At 40.1% G+C, this 18704-nt stretch overlaps 3 protein-coding genes across 3 annotated transcripts in view; all 3 read right to left on the reverse strand.

Annotated features, from left to right (window-relative positions):
- Positions 1 to 4441, reverse strand: part of LOC123973502 (carboxy-terminal domain RNA polymerase II polypeptide A small phosphatase 1-like) — a 34155-nt gene extending 29714 nt beyond the window's left edge. The window contains exon 1 of the mRNA XM_046053573.1: positions 4032 to 4441. Coding sequence (XP_045909529.1) covers positions 4032 to 4104 — 73 coding nt within the window. The 5' untranslated portion in view covers positions 4105 to 4441. The remainder of the gene's footprint in view (positions 1 to 4031) is intronic.
- A 1404-nt stretch (positions 4442 to 5845) lies between these two features.
- Positions 5846 to 8610, reverse strand: LOC123973503 (SPEG neighbor protein-like). Its single transcript, XM_046053575.1, has 5 exons — positions 8453 to 8610; positions 7981 to 8109; positions 7113 to 7420; positions 6467 to 6608; positions 5846 to 6136 (listed from the first exon to the last, which is right to left on the reverse strand). Exons 2-5 carry the CDS (start codon positions 8085 to 8087, stop codon positions 5998 to 6000), a joined length of 696 nt encoding a protein of 231 aa, XP_045909531.1. The 5' UTR covers positions 8088 to 8109; positions 8453 to 8610; the 3' UTR covers positions 5846 to 5997.
- A 384-nt stretch (positions 8611 to 8994) lies between these two features.
- The window catches only part of spegb (striated muscle enriched protein kinase b), a 29838-nt gene continuing 20128 nt past the window's right edge, over positions 8995 to 18704 (reverse strand). The window contains exons 31-40 of the mRNA XM_046053598.1: positions 17973 to 18089; positions 17529 to 17696; positions 17186 to 17308; positions 16600 to 16764; positions 15486 to 16275; positions 14244 to 14483; positions 13909 to 14132; positions 12723 to 12798; positions 12344 to 12493; positions 8995 to 12091 (exon numbers count right to left, since the gene is read on the reverse strand). Of these exons, the coding sequence (XP_045909554.1) occupies positions 11836 to 12091; positions 12344 to 12493; positions 12723 to 12798; positions 13909 to 14132; positions 14244 to 14483; positions 15486 to 16275; positions 16600 to 16764; positions 17186 to 17308; positions 17529 to 17696; positions 17973 to 18089 (2309 nt within the window). The 3' untranslated portion in view covers positions 8995 to 11835. The remainder of the gene's footprint in view (positions 12092 to 12343; positions 12494 to 12722; positions 12799 to 13908; positions 14133 to 14243; positions 14484 to 15485; positions 16276 to 16599; positions 16765 to 17185; positions 17309 to 17528; positions 17697 to 17972; positions 18090 to 18704) is intronic.

Below are 18704 nucleotides of genomic sequence, written 5' to 3' on the forward strand. Positions count from 1 at the left end.
ACTTTGTGTTTTGGTCGTTTCTTTCCAGTATTCAGTATATTTTTCTTTTTGCTTGTTGATAATTTGGTTTGGTCTGCTTGACTTGGTGTTGCTGTCCTGAGGCTGTTGGGGACTTTTTGTTTTTTTGTATGTTGTAATTTAGTGGTGTCTAAATAGAAATTGAGTGAAAACTGATTTCTGTATTGTTTCTGAAAGATCATTATCTTAGTCTTTGCTGTGTTTACTGTCAGAGCCCAGGTCTGACAAAATCTCTGCAGGAGATTAAGGTGCTGCTGCAAACCTTCTTTAGTAGGTGAAAGCAACACTAAGTCATCTGCATACAGCAGACCTCTGATCTCTGCGTCGTTGAGTGTGAGGCCAGGTGCTGTGGAAAGCTCTAATTGGTTTGCTAATTCATTGATATATAGATTGAAGAGAATTGGACTGAGATTGCTTCCCTGCCTCACTCCCAGGCCCTGGGAGAAGAACGCTGTTTGCTCAGCTGTTCCCGCGGTACTCGACCATCTATCCTCTCAGTCACAAACTTGCTGACCTCTCAATCGCGCTGTGTAGGCTAACCCTCACGCTTTGAGCACCACACATCAATCTTCTCACGCAGTGAAAAACAAATCTATATTCTGATAACGTCGACAATCATTTCCACCCAGCTGATGCAACTCGGCACATGGCGTGATAGTGAAGTAACCACTGACACCCGCACGCTGAGATGCGGCCAGCAGACCCGCTGGTAGAGTTTTGCATTATAACATCTAAAACCTAAAACACAATCTGGATTTGTTTGGGACTGTGAGCTTCACTTTATTGGAGCTGCAGAAGTAAACATGTGGATTTGTGCTGAGATTTCTGCCTGATCACAAGTGTTGGTTTTGGTTCCTGTTTGTACCTCCGATGAAGTGCAGTGCACTTGTCTCATTCAGTACAGTCTGAATGAGAGCACAGCAAACTAGAGGTCAGGTAGACTTTTAAAAAATATTATGAATTATCATTAAATAATAATGTTAGTCTCACGTACTTCCTGCACCAGCTCAGGAAGCTCAACCTGCCTAAGGAGCTGCTGATCCACCTCTACACAGCCATCATCCGGTTCTCTGCACGTCCATCATTGTCTGGTTTGGACCAAAAAGAACCGGAGCAGACTACAACGGACAGTCAGGACTGCAGAAAAGATCATCGTGCCAGCCTGCCCTCCATTCAGGACTTCAGGAAACATCACTGCAGATCCATCTCAGCCCGGACACAACTTGTTCCAGCTTCTCCCCTCTGGTAGGCGCTACAGAGCACTGTACGCCAAACCAACAGACACAGAAACAGTTTCTTCCCCCAAGGCATCACTCTGATGAACAGCTGACTCTGATGAACAGTGTCAGGAACAATTTCTGTGCAATAACCCAGTAACTCTGCCTCTAATCAGCCACCTGTTTACTGGCTACCACTTATCATTTATTCATCATTCTCTCGTTCTCCATTTCAGAACTGTTCATACTGTTCATATTATCATATTCTATATACACTGTATACCAAATCCACCTACCTAAAGTACATAACACCTGCACATAATACTTATTTATTCCAGCATCCTTTGCACTGTGCTCCTTACACTGTGTATATGTATGCTTGTATGTGTACCAGTATATCACATCCACCTCTGACATGTACATAATAATAATTTACTCCTCCTGCATCCTTTGTCCATCCATTCTGCTCATCGCACTATTGTCTCAATCTGTCTATTTGATTTTGTTTATATTATATATATATATATATATATATATACACACACACACACACACACACACACACACACTGTAGCCTGATTGATTTTATTACTGTATTATTGTGTTATTGTGGGAGAGATTCTGAATGTGCAGAAAGTTTTGAGTATGAGCAGGAAACCTTTTAAGCTATTAAAGTCCAGGAGTTTATAACTGAATTAAAATTGAATCATTTATCATTGAGGTAAAAAGGTGCCCCAACAGATAACTTTGTCAGTCTTTTTTTTTTTTTTTTTTTCCCCCCCAATAGAGCAAGATAAATATTATTTATTTTATCAATTTATCATCATTTAGAATTTCACTAACAACTGTAGAAGATAATAAAAGTAAAGAAACAACATATTGATTTTGGGACACACTACATTATCTTCAGGACGGTTCAAATTGTTTTTCAGGACGGTTCCGGGACCCACCCGACCAGCCTTCAGGCCTACTTCCTGATGAAAAAATCTTACTAGGCAATGCCATGCATAATAAGCATTTAGTCAGCATTAGGCTAGAACTTAGAAAAACAGCAGCCATTCAAAGGCCAAAGCATGTTTCGCACCCGGGTACAGCCCAGTACACCTACCACCTGTTGGCCACTAAGTAGCATTAAAGGTGGGGTACGCGATTCTAATCCATAGACATTTGGCCCAAACGTGCTGTTGTTGTGATGGTGGCTATAGTAGCCGGAGAGTTGTGAGTATCCATCTGGAGCTGGTATGTCGGCTCTGGGAAACCAGCTGGTCTTTATTACAATAGTTGTGTCGTTATTCACCCTTTATCATGGTATTTGTCACGGAAGCATTAGCAGCCCATTGTTTAGTGCCTTGCTCAAAGGCATCTTGATTGTAACTGCTGAACAAAAACATCACTCACTCGCTTCACTCTGGATCAATATTTTACTAGTCAGAATCAAAATACCAAATCTGACAACATCATCATCTAAACCATTGCTGCAGTTTATGTATCTTGTTTTGAAAACTGACCTTGTACAATTTAGGCTGGCTCATGTCAAGGCCTGTGTATGGCATGTAGATTATTTAAGTGAGCTGTTAATTGTAACTATAAAACATTTGGCAAGATTAACATCATTTTACTGAAACTATGCATTCTCTCCATTTGGTTATCAAACTGAATCCAAATCACTGAAATACACTTTGGAATCCCTGCATTAATTTTTAAGCTCAGACAGGAACCATAGGAGATGTTGTTATCTGTGAGCTACACTTGTCCATTTTTTCCTTTTTGATGGACTGAAGAAAATAATACAACTAAAGGATGTCATATTTAATCTTTTCTGCGTTTTTAATAGTTTTAGTGAGTCCAAAAGGCCACACAGAAGATTGTACTGCCACAAGGTACCATTTCATTTTATGATGCAAGTGAGGCATTTTACAGGGAGGAGATGAATGTATGGGTTTATTGATACATATTAAAGCACAAACTAATCATGTTGGGAATCTGGGAACACTTCAAATTTCACATTCACCCATAGTCTATATGAAACGGTCATCACAGGTTTTAGGCCTATACTTCTCTGATGCCTGACCCTGTGAGTCCACACCTACTTACATACTGGTTAGGGGGACAGTCCTTCTGTAAGAATAACAGACTGTCTATATCTGTGAGCGCTTGAATATGCCAAACATTCAGGAAGCACCTTTAAGCCCAGTGCTGGCAAATCTAAAGGGCAACCTATAATGCACCTAGATGTGAACAATCAGTAATGTCCATTTAAGTGCTATTATGCGAAAAAGAAAATGCCTTCTTGAGACCACCTGAAGGAATAAAGCGAAGCAGCTCAATATCTAAGTACAAAACAATAACAGTGAGCTGTCGAAGTGACCCCGCCCCCTTCTGACAAGACATTATTTCAGATGGTTTTTACGCACACTTGTCGTCTGCACAAAATGCTGCCGACTAACATATGTCAGTTTGTTAAATTAGCGACTTTTCTGCTTCACATAGTCGTTTAAATCCACATTCCTATCTTTGTACTTTGTTTAAAACTCATAAGCCGCTGCCCAATGGCTAGGGCCTATATCCCAAAGGGCAACAGTCTTCAAACGTATTAAAAACTAGCCAAAACGTTCACAACAATGCCATTCAATGCCATATCCAAGTCTCTCGGAAGAAAAAGACACTATTAAAGCTCTTTCTTTCTTTCTACAGTAGCGTTTGTGACACCGTGGCGCCTTGTAACACCGCGGTCTCGTGCCTCGCTGACAGTGTCATGCGCAGCTGAAAAGTTCAGAAAACTTTTCCCAAACTCACCTTCCTCACGACAAGTCGCATTTTCCTCCTCGTCTTTGGTTACTTGCGTGATTATCGCCGGCGAATGGTCCATTAGGTCCGTCACCCAAAGACAAGGACGTTTTCGCTGTAGGAAACGAGTTCGAGGAGTTATGGCACACGCAAAAAAAATATTTATATTTTGCCACTCCCTGTCTGCAAACGTGCATACTGAGCGTAAAAATAAAGAAACAGCAGAAAAGCGTTCAAAACCATATCATATCGGACCAAACTACTCTCAAATGCAGAGGTTAAAAGTGTGTAAAAAGTTATTTCTAAAAGTTGCAACGTTGAAGAAGTTCATCAATTTGACCATGCTAACATGGAACATGACGGTTTCAAGGAAACCCGACTCTTAAAGCCACAATGCAGGATGTGAAGCTTTTCACAAAGTTTCACTGCACGTGTAACAGTTTACTCGTGTAGTTATATTGTTGCTGGGGAAATGTGGAAATTTAAATTTAAAAATACGCTTCTGGTGTTTGTATTTGAGTGTTAATTCCCCCGAATATAAACGCTAAATCATGTATAAAACCGCCATCTTTCATACTTTTCGTGTTGATAAACACAATATGTCGGGTTTCTAGCGTCTGAGTGAGAGGTTCCTTGGACGGGGAGTGTTTTAAATATTAGTTAATGTAGAGCTTTGATTTGATTTTTTGACTGGGGCAGCCTTGAAACCGACCGAGTTAGGGGCAGTCTTTAAAATGCCCACACCTAAGATCAAAGGAACGTCGAAAAATCTCCACAAAGACTCCTCCCCCATGTAAACAAGGATGCTTTTGAAATTTTAGGCCTAATTTTTTATGGCTGCGATTGTGTTTTTAGTAGCCTAATGAGTCGTGAAATCGACAGAGAAGACAATTACTCACAGAGTACTAGTCCAGTATTGATCTGGCCTTTTATTTAATTAGAAAAAGCCCTACATGTCCCATTAACAAAAGGCATTTTGATAGGAAATGAGTAAAAGTGGTGTTAAAAAAAATATCAAAGTTGAATATGAGGGGTTGCAAGATAACTAAAGAGAAAACAAAAAACATTTCTGCCGTACAAATTATTTTTATTCTTTCATAATTTTCTCTTTTCTTTGTATGCGTATGTGTGAAATACTGGATAGTTTTGCATCTCTTACGTGAATGTGAGAAGGAAACGTTGGTCTTTGTTTTTCACTGCTTGCCATTAATATTATGCAACCTGAGACAAGGATGGGGATAGACTTTCTCAGTGGTGTACATGAAGCTGTAATTCCTCAGATGACAGCCAGATGCTGCTGGACTGTACACTATCATTCATGTCTACCTGCTCTGCCAAAATACAAAACTATTTCATATCTGTGGTTGACACTTAACCCCTAGCTGCTCCAATGTCGTGCGACCTCTGATACAGTGTATAGCAATTGTAAGTCACTTTGGATAAAAGCGTCAGCTAAATGAATAAATGTAAATGTAATGTAAATGTAATTTACTTCCCCGTCTTTGAGCTGGCTTTTGCAAATCTAGGACTTGGCTGTCATTATAGACCAGGACAGGAGAAATTGTACAAATGAATAATAAATTACAGTTAGTTAAACAACAGTATGGGTACCATTTTAAACATATCTCTCATATGTAACTCTCATCTTAATGTCAAATATCAGGATGGTTAATATTTTATTATTCTATTTTATTATAGTCTTTTTCATTGTAAAAATCTACTTTTTAGAAACAAATATTGCACTTTGTAGTCGTCTCATAATACAGATGCATTACCCTCCAATCAACAGTAGATCATTAAAAAAATAACACTCAAAAAAAAGCTGCTAGCAAAAAAGTCTTTACTTTTTTTATGAACATGATTGAAGTTATGTACAGCTGAGAACACAGCATTACTACAGTATATTGTCCATTCGATTGCACTCTAAGAAAACAAAGGCTCCCTGCGTTAGCTTCGGTGCAGTTGAGATGTCGCATCAGAGGATGTCGACACGAGCGGAGGACTGGTCTGTGCCCAGATTGTTCTCCACAAACACCTCATACTTGCCAGCATCACACAACTTTGCACTTTTGATGGTCAAGATTGTGTTGGTGTCTCCAACGTCGAAGAACACCCTGAAAGACAATGGTAGCACATTCATTATCACTTTTTGTTATAGAAAATTTCCCTAGAATTAGGATCCCAATCACTTAATTTGCAATCTACAGTTATCGGATGGCGTGTGGGCCTGGTGGCATTAGTTCAAGGCAGATTAGCACATTGACAACAAGTAACAAGTATAAACTGCTCATTTCTCCTCGTTTTACTATATGAATCAATTTCCAGTTTACATTCACAAGTGTGTTCCTGAAAAATGCAATGCACACCATTTCTACATGTACACATATCCTGAAAAAGCATTGTTAAAATATAAATAAAAATTAAGTGTCTCCAAGAGAGCCTACCTGTCGTCTTCTTCAATATCATCTCCATCTTTGAGCCAGGCAACATCTGGAGGAGGCTCCCCACTTATTTCAGCCTTGAGCACCACGGTTGTCCCTCTTTTGGCCTTAATGTTGTCTGGGCCTTTAGAAACCTTAGCAGGGACTGGGAAAGCGTGATGCAAATACTCCGTCAGCCGCATGATTTGTAGGAGATTTCAAGTGCTGTTGGACATAGCCTCAAAGATCTAGAAAGTTCTACGGGATACACTAGTTATCACTAAAGGAACTGAGTAGGAGGAAGCCTTGGCATCAGACATGTCTGATGAGTTTTCTAACCGGAGCAAATATTAGCACCCTAACGGTCTTTTAGTAGACATTGTAGACATTTTGGGATATAGTTCTTTCTAAGAATAAGATGAGATTGTCATTTCTACGCCCAAATCTTCCCTGTAAATGTAAGTCTACACCCAGATTGCATTTCGATTCGCTGGCTGAAAAACATAACAAAGGTAACAAAAACTCATTTCACAAAATGTTGAACTATTCCTTTAAGATGTCTGATTAAATTCTTATTCACTCAACCATGCTGAATTAACTAAACTTAGGTTCATGCACACTGTAAAGTTTAGAACCAACAGATGTCAGCTTGCTAACAATGTGTACACACCTTCCACTAGAATGCAGGCAGATCCAGACGTCTGTCCAAACGGATTTTTAATGTTAACAGTGTATTTTCCAAGATCAGCCAGAACCCCGTCACGGACCACGAGCGCCACAAAATCTGGGTCTTCAAAAACATAACGGTATTTGGGACCATCCTTCAGCTCTTTGCCATCCTTGTACCAGACGATGAAAGGATCCGGGAAAGCGCTAACTCTGCACTCCAGCTTCGCTGCGCTGCCCTCAACAAGAACCACATCTTTGAGCTCCTGCAGGATCTTGGGAGGGCCTTTCTCCCGCAGCTCTTTACGCGACCTACATGACAAACAAAGTAATATAAGAATTCACCACACAAGCATTTTATACAAAAGACAGGTGCAGTATGCTTCAAACTAACAGTTTGCCTGAAGTGTTGTTCGAACAAGTATTAGGTAAAAGTGTTTCTACATCTTCTAAATGGCTACATACTTGAAGGCAATTCAAAACGCCTGCTGTCATAGTGAGCGGTGACAGGGATAACCACACACACTCTTTCAAATATCTCCTTTAAAGTATTTATTATGTTGTATCCACACACAGATGTAGATAAAGTTCATGAAAGACAATTTAAAATCCTCCATACTTTCAAACCTCCGCACAGCTGGCCAATCACTCTGTTCAGTGGGTGTGTTTGTCGGATTGTCCGTAAATTTTCTGACTTAACCCCTCCCCCCCCACTCCCAGTGTCGGATAGGTGCAAAGAAGTTTCAGATGCTGTTCAATGACTCAACGAGCAGTTTCTTTAAGGCATACTGACACCTTGCATGATTACATGCTTTGAATGCTTTGAATACTTGAATGTCAAAGATGCCAAAAGACAAAGGATATTTTGGTACCTGTGGCCGCGATATGAGGCTTGGATTCGGATAGCGGCCTCCTGGACCTGAGGATCGTTGATGTTTAGAGTGCACCCAGGAGGGGGTGCAGCTTTCGCTTTGGACATCTGCAGTGGTCAGAGTAGTAATCTGGAAAGTGGTTAAAAAACGTATTTAATATGCAATTGGCCTTTTTCACAGCAGACATTTTGACTTGTCAAAAAAGGAAAAGCACAGGTGTTACTAAGGTGTTACTACTTCTGTTCTGTTGTGTCCCAGTAAGCCACGACAGTGTGAGAGTGAGACAGCATGCACAACACCACAACCCTGAAACAGAAGCACTTAAATGGAATTCAGCCGTCATTCATTTTATCATTTACACCTCGGCTTTTCCTACTGTGACAAGATGTCTTCTGTGAAAATGCTCTGTCAACTCTTAACACTGGCCCACATTAACTTAACAACAATTTACTTAATTTACAACATTTCTCACCTCAGAGATCCTCTTGAAGCTGCACGCCACTTCTGATCCACTCCAGTTAGCAAATCTGAAAGACTTCATGCTTTATAGCTGGATGATGGAGGCGTTCCTTTCCCTTCTTTGGATACTGAGCATGACAAGACTGACTGAAGATGTGTAACAGATGTTACAGAGATAATTTCCCATCCTTATAAAGCCTTCATACCAAATACTCAAGAGAATACTTGGAGCAGTTAATAGTTTTGTTTGGGGTTGAAATGTGAGTCGTCCCCTGGTGAAAACAGACACATAATTGTTGGTCGTGCCCTCAGCCTGAACTGTGAACATTCTGTCACAGTATCATACAATCACGACTGAAGTGTGATCTTTCATGAGCGTGGGAACACTTTTCAAGTCAACCCTTTGGTGTTAGTCAGCTACAAGCACCGAAAAGAGAACTTAAAATAAAATAAATTCAAGAATGGTTAGTAATACAGTTATACCAGGTTTTATACAAAACTCTGCTACCTCTTGTCACCCCCTGTTTTCATCCACTGAATAAACAATTTGCTACCTTTTATTCATATATGTCCTTTATTGTTTATAGCCTTGACAGCTGTCATGCCTTTTCCATGCCAGATTCAGAAATTTCACAAAATAAAAAGCGGAAGCTATAACAAATACAGTCACTCAATAAATAATCAAATTGCGAAACACACACGTGTCATTCATTTAACAAACAATTTTCTCTGTGGGTCTAATATCCATCACGAGGCACTGCAACACATTCCACAAAAATACGGCATAGGATTTTAATACAAAATGTGGAGCATTCAACATCTTTTTCAAAACCCTGTTTGTATTTCATTTTGTATGATTAAAGCACATAATATATTGCACAGATGTGTAGAATTGACATTGCACTCTCATGCTGATCTTGCATGTTTTCATACAGGTTCAAAACAGCTCCCTCTGTGATTAACTTCTACTCTGCATAGGAACCTGACTGAGCCACAAAGACAACGAGCTGCAGAAAAAGGGCAGTATTTATCTAGCAATAGCATCAGAATATATAGAACTAGTAAAATAATTTCATACAATTACCAACGATCTCTGTCAGTCAATGCACATATTAAAACAACTCATGAGTGTGCTGAATGTGGCTCAGCCTTCTATTAAATGAATCCAATCTGTCACAGAAATAACACTTTGCGGGTCAAGTGAGCAAATCTGTGCTTGATATCAATACATGTGACAGCAAAATGATCAAATGATTTGTGCAAATGTTTCCCATGCTGGTCTTCAAACTGAATTTGCCCTGACAAGGCAAAGCAATATCAAAGAAACAAAACAACACAGCCATTTATTTATTATTTAAAATAATGAGGATAGATCAAATGATCGATGTATCACTGATTTATGATCAGTGTAATGATAAAGTAAATCTACAGGAATTTACTCTATGGTAGTATAGTATGCGGGACGGTGGACTATTAAATATTAAGGATGAACCTTGCTTGGGCAAAAGAGGATATTAACAATACGTTTGGAAATAGACTATACTGTAAACCAAATAGTTGTTTCTCATATTAGTTGTTATTCAAGTCATATTCTACTTTCAATATAACCAAGGGACAAATGTGAGAATGTGTCCAATTGCAGTCGTCAATACTGACGCTGAAGAGGACAAGTTATATGTTTTATGTGCCTCAAACCAGAGTGAAAAAACGAGGTTTACTGTACCCATTTTGCAAGGGTTTAAAAATCAACTACTTTAGGAGGCATGTATCCTCTGATTTACATTCTTGTGATCATGAACAAAGAGATGATTTCATGTCCGCAGGGGCTGCAATGCCGCATATGATTTGAATTTATGTTTTGATCACTGTGTGCAGTGTCTTGTAAGCTTGTAAGGGCTGGAAACCCTTTGGTCAACACTTAATTAAATTAAATAATAATTTATGTAAAATATAATGCTAATTATAACCCTTTCAAATCTTACTTAGCTTTATTTATAAACAGTTCTGCCATTTAAAAACTGCTATTTATAAAAATCCTTATAAAGCAAACCCTTTTTTTCCCAAGCAGTAGCTGTTAGCAATTTAAAATTACAGCTAAAATAAGAACTAATACACTCAACAACGTCTTCATAAACATCCTTTCTTAATGAATTGTAGAGGCTATTTTTATGCTGATTAATGCTTACTGGTTAAGGGCACTTGGAGGAACCCCAATATCACCAGTGGATTTCTAAAGCAATTGAGTTTCACCCTGAATATTCTTACTTTTAATGAGCGTCTTGTGTCTCATGCAAAGTTCTGAACGCACAGGCTAAGAATACATTGACTGACTGACTCAGCAAAATTGTCAACCTCATTTTAGAAAACTCAGAGAGGAGTGTGAATATCTCTGCATGACTGGATCCGTTACACTTGGCTGAGCGGAAGAGTTTACCTGGAAGCCAATGGGGTGGTTCTTAGCTTATTTGTGGTGAAGGAACTAGTGCTTGCAAAGCTCCAGCACAGTGACAGTCCTGCATGGAGTCACTTGTGCTGTCCGTGTCATTCATTGGGGCAAAAAATCATGATCTAATAAAAATTTCAAACAAATGAATTCTGATTTTGAGAATGGGAGAATTATTACTATCCTATTTACATTGGGGAAGAAATGTGTGCTGATTGTAAGAGTCCTTTTTCTTATAGCCCTTCTGGAGCATCCTCCATTGTATCCTCTGACCTCAATTTTAAAAACTCAAAAAAAAAAAGTTTATGGTACTGCTACAATCTTGCCAATCCTTGAGATGCTACAGCAGTATAAAAACTCTGGCAACGTAGCATATAACACTGATTTAATTACAGTAAAGTTGGCTTACGTTTATGGAGAACAATATTTACCATTTGCATGACATAGTAGAGTTGTGTTAGCACTTCTGAAATTGTGCATTCATTACTTTTGGAATCTTACTTGGATACCTTGTGCTTAAATAAAACAATGTTTTTAACTCGACAGCAATTTTAGGCCTTCCATGGTGGGTTACTACAACGTGTTAGCACGTGTCCCCTCTAATCATTGTAAAGTTTACAGTAAGAAAGGAAGTAATTTATCCAAAATGTATGCAAAGTTACAAACCTTGAGGTACTAACTTGAAGACAACATCCTGCCTTGTATGAACAAGGTCCACCATATAAAAAATGCAGTCAGGCTCTTGTAACTTGTAAGAGTTCCCACCAGTCTGAAAACAGTCTTTTAGATTCTCTTTCAGAACCAGAAAAGAAAAAGAAGTGATGTCTCTGTAGATTTCTTGAGTTCAACAACTCAAACCTGAAGGGACCACCCCACCCTGCAGCCCAAAGTCTTGTCTGAGGAAATCCCCCCTTCCCTTTAAGTCCCATCGACAGGTGTTTGGAAGCCTGTTTTCACTGTGCGACAGGTGTGGTCGATGAAATTGGCACATTTGGCTTGGCGGGGCTGGTGGGGGTTTGTGGCGAGCTCTGGTAGGACCGCAGGAGAACTTTGTGCTTGGTGGCCACCTGCTCTCGCCTCCGCTGCTGGTCAGCCAAGAATTCCTTGAGACGGGTGGTTGTAAAGGTGAGGGTCTGCCTACGAAGGCGCATCAGGTAGGCATCTTGAAGCCAGGAGTTATTGAAGCAGTCCTTAATTGAGGGACGGGCCCTGTTAAAGACCAGACAGTGAGGATGCAAATATTCAAAGACTTCAGAGAGTTTTAAAGGAATAAAATGGACCCCATACATTATTTTGTGAAAAAATGGTTGCCACTGAACTGACTGAGTGATCGGTTTGTATCTATTTAACATTTTATTTTGCTGTGAAATTAGGTCACAGCTTTAGGCAATGATAGATGTTAACTTTCAGTTACAATATGAGAATATATGGAGTACAAAAAAGGATGTATGTTCAGCTCACCAAGGGTAGCTACAGAGGATCTTTTTAAGAAACAGAGAGGCACTTTGGGACACATTCTGGTAGAGTTTAGAGAGGTCAAACTTTGCCGCCTGGATCCTGGCTTCAGTCTCCTGAGGATCATTCTCCATGAAAGGCGACCTGCCGCTCAACCTGGAAAAAATTAGCGGGAAGTCTTGACAAAACAGTTGTAGACCCCTCAAAACATATCGACGACGCACAACAAACGTTCATTAGGTTAGTTACAGAACATCGAAAATACCTGAAATCTGAAATGTGAATGCAGCATCCAAATTTTCAATCATAAGGCTCATTTCACATTAAGAAAACTATTACATTTAAAGAGGGCTTGCTGGGTGGAGGCTGTGAAAGCAGAACTCACATGATGAAAGTCAGTACGCCCACGCTCCAGATGTCAGCTGGAGGGCCTACAACATCCCCTTTCAACATCTCAGGAGCTGCAAGAAGAAGAAAGGAAAAATGCACAACTCACATTGTTTTACAAGAATTTTAATTACCTCTGCAAATAGTCTTTGCACTACGGTTTATGACTTAGTGCCTCTGATTTTGCATGAACTTATCTGATAACATGTGAAGTTTTTTTAAATGCGGTAATGCATAGTTTGGTTATATATATATATAAATAATTATCCTGTGTTTTCATAGCTGGTGCACACTCACTGACAAAACAGTTGACATAAACCATCCACTAATAAGTATTTTGTGTCATTTTCTTCATTATAAATTAGCATAGTAAAGAGTGCATAATGCGCGTTTAAAGGTGCAAAAATATATTTTTTACTACCCCAATTCACAGAATAACCGTAACAACATTTCGGAAGAGAATCCCACTGTTTCGATCCTTTAAGTGCCTTATCTGAACATCATCAGTTACGTACTTCCATTATATCCATTGAACATTTCTATTCTGTGATTTCTTGTAACATGCTCCTTACTACTGGAATAAAGTGCAGCATGCCTTTAAAGCTAGGGAACGTTTTGCTGGCTGATATTTATTATAAAACTTGTGATTGTTTAAATTTGTATCTGGTCATTGCTTTGTGTAAACAAATTAACTTAGCCGTAATCTTTTGTGTATGCATTCTTTGTCCTCATGTCCCTATTTAAAAAAGAAATCTTTATCTAAATGAGACTTACTGAGTTAATAAAGTTTAAGTAACTTGCTGGCTAATCTCTATAAACAGATATTTGCATATGAATGCAGAATCTTTAGGCAAGGGACAAGATTTTCCTAGTGGAAGTGTTTCCTTTTAGTTAGTTAGTCATTTGGTGTTGGGCAGGTAGATTACAATTGGTTTGTTAAGGCTTTTCTGTGAAAACAGCTGCCTGCTGTATCTAGAAATGATGCAGATAAATGATAAGCTGTGGACCATAAAACCAAAACAATGAGCTGAAAGATGCTAAAAAGCTTCATAAAGTTTGCGGATAATTCTCTGTTGATTTGTCACTGCAATTGTACTACAAATGATCAATTGTTCATAGATAATGTTGATTAGAGCAGTCTTAAATTTACATTCCCAGTGGTCTGTGAAAAACGAGACTCTTACACATATACTCCAGTGTTCCAATAGGAGGGCTAAACTGCTTGAGGAAGAGAGGGTTGTAAGTCTGAGCACTGCCAAAGTCAATGATCTTGATGACGTTCATGTAGGTGACGATGACGTTCTCTGGCTTGATGTCCAGGTGGAGGATGCGTCGGTTATGGAGATAGTCCAGACCCTGGAGGATCTGCACAATGTAGGTCACCACATCATCCTCTGAGTAACGGAATCTGAAACACACCAGGAAAGTGAGACAATAATTTCAGTATGAATGGGAAAACAAGAAATGATTTCACATCAGCCAAGCAATTGGTTTAACAAGTACAGCTGTTTGGCTTTACCTGTCTATGAGGCTGAAGAGCAGCTCCTTCCCACTGCAGTACTCAGAGATAAGCACCAGGTAGCGCGGTGTGACATACGCTTCATGCAGAGCCATGACCCTTTCATGATGGAGTGACTTGAGGATGTCGTATTCCTGCAGCACCTCCTGCTTGCTGTCGGCCTCATATGGAACAATCTTGGCCATAAAGAGGTTACCTGTGGCGTTTTCCCGGCACTCACGGATCACACCAAACCGACCCCTGTGTGATAAAGAAGAAGTCAACAGTTCCTTTTACAAACTTTATGTCCATTAGGCAAAAAGAGCAAAGAAAATCAAAAGTTTTTATTTATAAAACCTGACTTAGTGTTCTTCACTTTCTGATGCTAAACATTTGTTTTATAAGCAAAAGCTGTACTGTGCTCTCAAATACCAGTTTAAAGTACCACTCAAAACCTTTCCCACTTGGAGGCAGTATAATGAGATGTAAACATAATGCTGACATAGTATCAAGTCTTAATTTAAAAAGTTCATATTGCAATTATGTTGGCAAACACTTGCTCATTACTACATTGTGCTGACACGGGCGAACATCAGCATTTATTTGGAGTTGTGCAACTGGCTATCTGGCGAACACAAGTCCAATATTCAGTCTTTTAGCTGTGTCTTGGTCTCCACCAACTACTGGTAAAGTATATAAAAAAATATATGGCTCTTCAGCTGCTAAATGCTCCACTATGTTTACCAGCTAGTCACTATCTGTGTCTACTTGCTGTTTAATGCTAACTAGCTTGCATACAGTGGGCTTTTATACTGTTTTCGCTGAAAACAGCTGCCTGCTGAAAATGAAAGTGATGGAAGAAGTGAGGCTAAGACAAAACAGTAGCTTTGGGCCGCAAAACCACGTTACGAGATGTTTAAATACTGTGTAGAGGTGAGGAGTAATCACATCTAAACTGATGTGTGGGTTCGTCACTAGTGACCTCTCTCATATTGTCATTTACTGTTATATAAACGTGCTTATTATCGCAGCTTTAATATCTTAAAATTGCCATATCCTGTTTCCAAGGTACAGTTTGTAGTTAGATGTTGATGCTCATTCTAAGGTAATAAAAACATAACGGTTCATTATGTAAGGTCTTCATACACCATTGAAAACATAGTTATGGATATTATATTTCATTTCTGTCAATAGATCCTCCTTAGTATTACACACTGGACCTTTAAATTGGTTCTTTATATTTAAATCAGGTTTCATTATTACCTTGCTTTCTCATCCATGAAGGTGTAAGGCTTCTGTGGAACTCCCTGGCGCAGAGATCCCTCCCCAGGCTTGCCCAACGGCGTCCTGCGTCCCGAAGGTGTGGCCCGTCCCGATGGTGTGACCCGTCCAGATGGGGTACTCCGGCTGTCCCCAGCCTGCAGCACTGGTGTCAAGCTCTGCACCACCACCACGGGAGGTGAGACAGTCACAGGAGCGACTGAAGGGGTGGTGGTTGTCGGGGTGGAACTAGATTCAGAAGGCGGAGTAACACGAATGGTCGCAGCTGGCACGTACATGGGAACAGATGAAATAGGTTTCCCGATGACACGTGCAGGTGGTGGCACAGGAGAAGGCGGTTTGTTGGTTATGGTGGGGACTGCATTTACAGGACTCTGAGGTTTGGGTGGGACAACAGGGGGAGGTGCCAGTTTGGCTTGGGGTTTGCTGACACTGATGCTAAGGGTGGTCTTGGCTTTGCCTGGCGTGGCTTGGGCTGCTGTGGTTATCTGAACAGGAGCCTTTTCGGAAGGGGCTGCAGTTGCGGGCGGAGTAACCGCAGGACGGCTAGCATCAACCTGCACAGTGGGTTTGATGGTTGCTGGAGAAGCAGATTCAGCCACAGATGGAGCAGGCGATGAAGTCGAGGGAGGGACAGGTGTTCCTGTAGTGGATTTACTGGGAGCTGGTTTAATGGGAGGCACTTTCATGGATGACATCATCACCACAGGGGGGGGAGGAGTAGTTGCAGGGACAGTCTTGACCACCACAGTAGCACTGGATTTAGCCGGTTCTAATGAAAAACAATGAAGGATACACCCCCAAGACTTGATTTGAGATGAGAAAATACATACAATGTGACAACCTAAGACATGTCCTTTTCAACACAATGTCCAATGATGTAAAATAACTTCTATATGTTATGTAAAAATATCATTAACATACACATAAAAACATAACCGCCTGTTATGAGTTGAGCTAAAAAGAACTACACAACTTCAAGTCTTTCAGTATCTGTACATCGTTAAGTACATAGAAAGCAACTTAATGCATATTTGACAACTTTTTCTAAAATAAACAGAAAGTAATCCAATATTTGCATTGACATAATACATACCTGAAACATCAAGGCTCACCACTTCTGAGAGGTTGCTGTAGGGGCCCTGGCCGGCTTTATTGACACATGCCACCCTAAACCTGAAGGAGCCCCCTGCTGGCAAGTCAACCACATTGTAATAACAGTCTGCCACTCCTGTAGCCACAATCAACCAGTTGGTCTCACCTAGGGAGGAAAAAAAAAAAAGTTCATGTTATTTCAAGTTCTAGTGTTATTATATCACACTTGCTATTATTGTAAATCACAAACACACGCACCTTGTTTTGCTATTTATAAGCCAGTCTAATTTCTCATGTGTATTGACATCTACTTCACATTAGAGTTCAGCACAAAAGAAGCCTTCCATTCGGCTAAATATGGGTTCGAACGTGGCATGGCTGCTATTCTGTATTTATGGTTCAGGTTGTTAAATCTCATCTGCCGTAAAACATATAGTTCACTACTGCACCTGCACCACTGTGTGCCTTAAGATCACTTGTATTATTGATGTGGTCCTGTTGATCTAAAAAGCATTTGTGAATATCTGACACTTGGTATCTGTCCAAAAAAGGAATAAAACATTAAATCGTTGTCAGTAAATACTGACCCTCTGCTCTCCTCTCCAGAGAGTATGTGCAGGGGGCCATGGTGTCTGAGGGCCTCCACAGTACCAAGGCTGTGTTGTTGTACTTCTGAGGTATTTCAGGGGTTCCAGGACGATTGGGCAGACCTGTAAAAATAAATATATCGGTATTACATACATCATCTGTCCTTGGGCTCTTATTTGCCCTCCAGTTTCTTCCGATGTTCCCTGTTGTCTATCCTGTACACTATAACAGTATTTATTACTGTATAGTCCTATAATATATACTGTTTATTGCAAATAGGACTAACACGGTTTACTGCTCCTCACAGACTGACATAAAATGAATGGATGTCTCAGTTCTTACGAGCAAGAGATATTGTGCAAGAGCTGGACACAGAGGCCAGGGGGTTTGTAGCAACACATTCATAGACCCCTGCATCTTTTTTGGTGGTCTGCATGATCATCAGTAGCTGCCGGCCATCAGGGCAGGCTATCATGTTCATCCTGGCATCAATCTCCAGGGGCTTCTTATCTGAGGAAAAATGTCATGAAGAAGATTTAAATTGGTTTAATCAGTTTCTTGTACGAACAGGAATCTCAATTGTTAATCTTATCTCCCCTACTATTTATTTGCACTGTTTGCAACATCTGTTGGTACCAGATGTAATATGCAATGTAAACCATCATTATTTCTCTACACTCATGCAACAAAGAACAATTATGTTAATTATTGTAATTAACAAGTGAAATGATCAAACCATTCATCTCTGAGACCACCTGTAAGAGCATCCACATCAGAGATCCTTACCTTTCATCCAGGTGATGTTTGGGTGGGGGCTGCCTGCTGGCAGACAGCTGAGTGTGACTGGATCCCCCTCTAGCAGGACATGATCTCTCAGCTTAATGTGGAATACTGGAGGGAAATCTGGGAGCAGAAGACATTAGATCTCTTAAATCATGCCCATATTGATAGGTCAGATTAAAAGTTATGATTTACTGTACCCAGCGATGATTAAGACTACCATCACTAGAACTACGGTACAACTTCTGGCCTAGGATCAACTAGGAACCTTTGCTTTTGTGTTCTTCCCCACATTGTCCAGACATACAGTGAGGAAAATAAGTATTTGAACACCCTGCCATTTTGCAAGTTCTCCCACTTAGAAATCATGGAGGGGTCTGAAATTGTCATCGTAGGTGCATGTCCACTGTGAGAGACTTAATCTAAAAAAAAAAAAAACAGAAATCACAATGTATGATTTTTTAACTATTTATTTGTATGATACAGCTGCAAATAAGTATTTGAACACCTGTCTATCAGCTAGAATTCTGACTCTCAAAGACCTGTTAGTCTGCCTTCAAAATGTCCACCTCCACTCCATTTATTATCCTAAATTAGATGCACCTGTTTGAGGTCGTTAGCTGCATAAAGACACCTGTCCACCCCATACAATCAGTAAGAATCCAACTACTAACATGGCCAAGACCAAAGAGCTGTCCAAAGACACTAGAGACAAAATTGTACACCTCCACAAGGCTG

The sequence above is a fragment of the Micropterus dolomieu genome, linkage group LG07 (genome assembly GCF_021292245.1).
Source record: "Micropterus dolomieu isolate WLL.071019.BEF.003 ecotype Adirondacks linkage group LG07, ASM2129224v1, whole genome shotgun sequence".
In the NCBI taxonomy this organism is placed as follows: Eukaryota; Metazoa; Chordata; class Actinopteri; order Centrarchiformes; family Centrarchidae; genus Micropterus; species Micropterus dolomieu.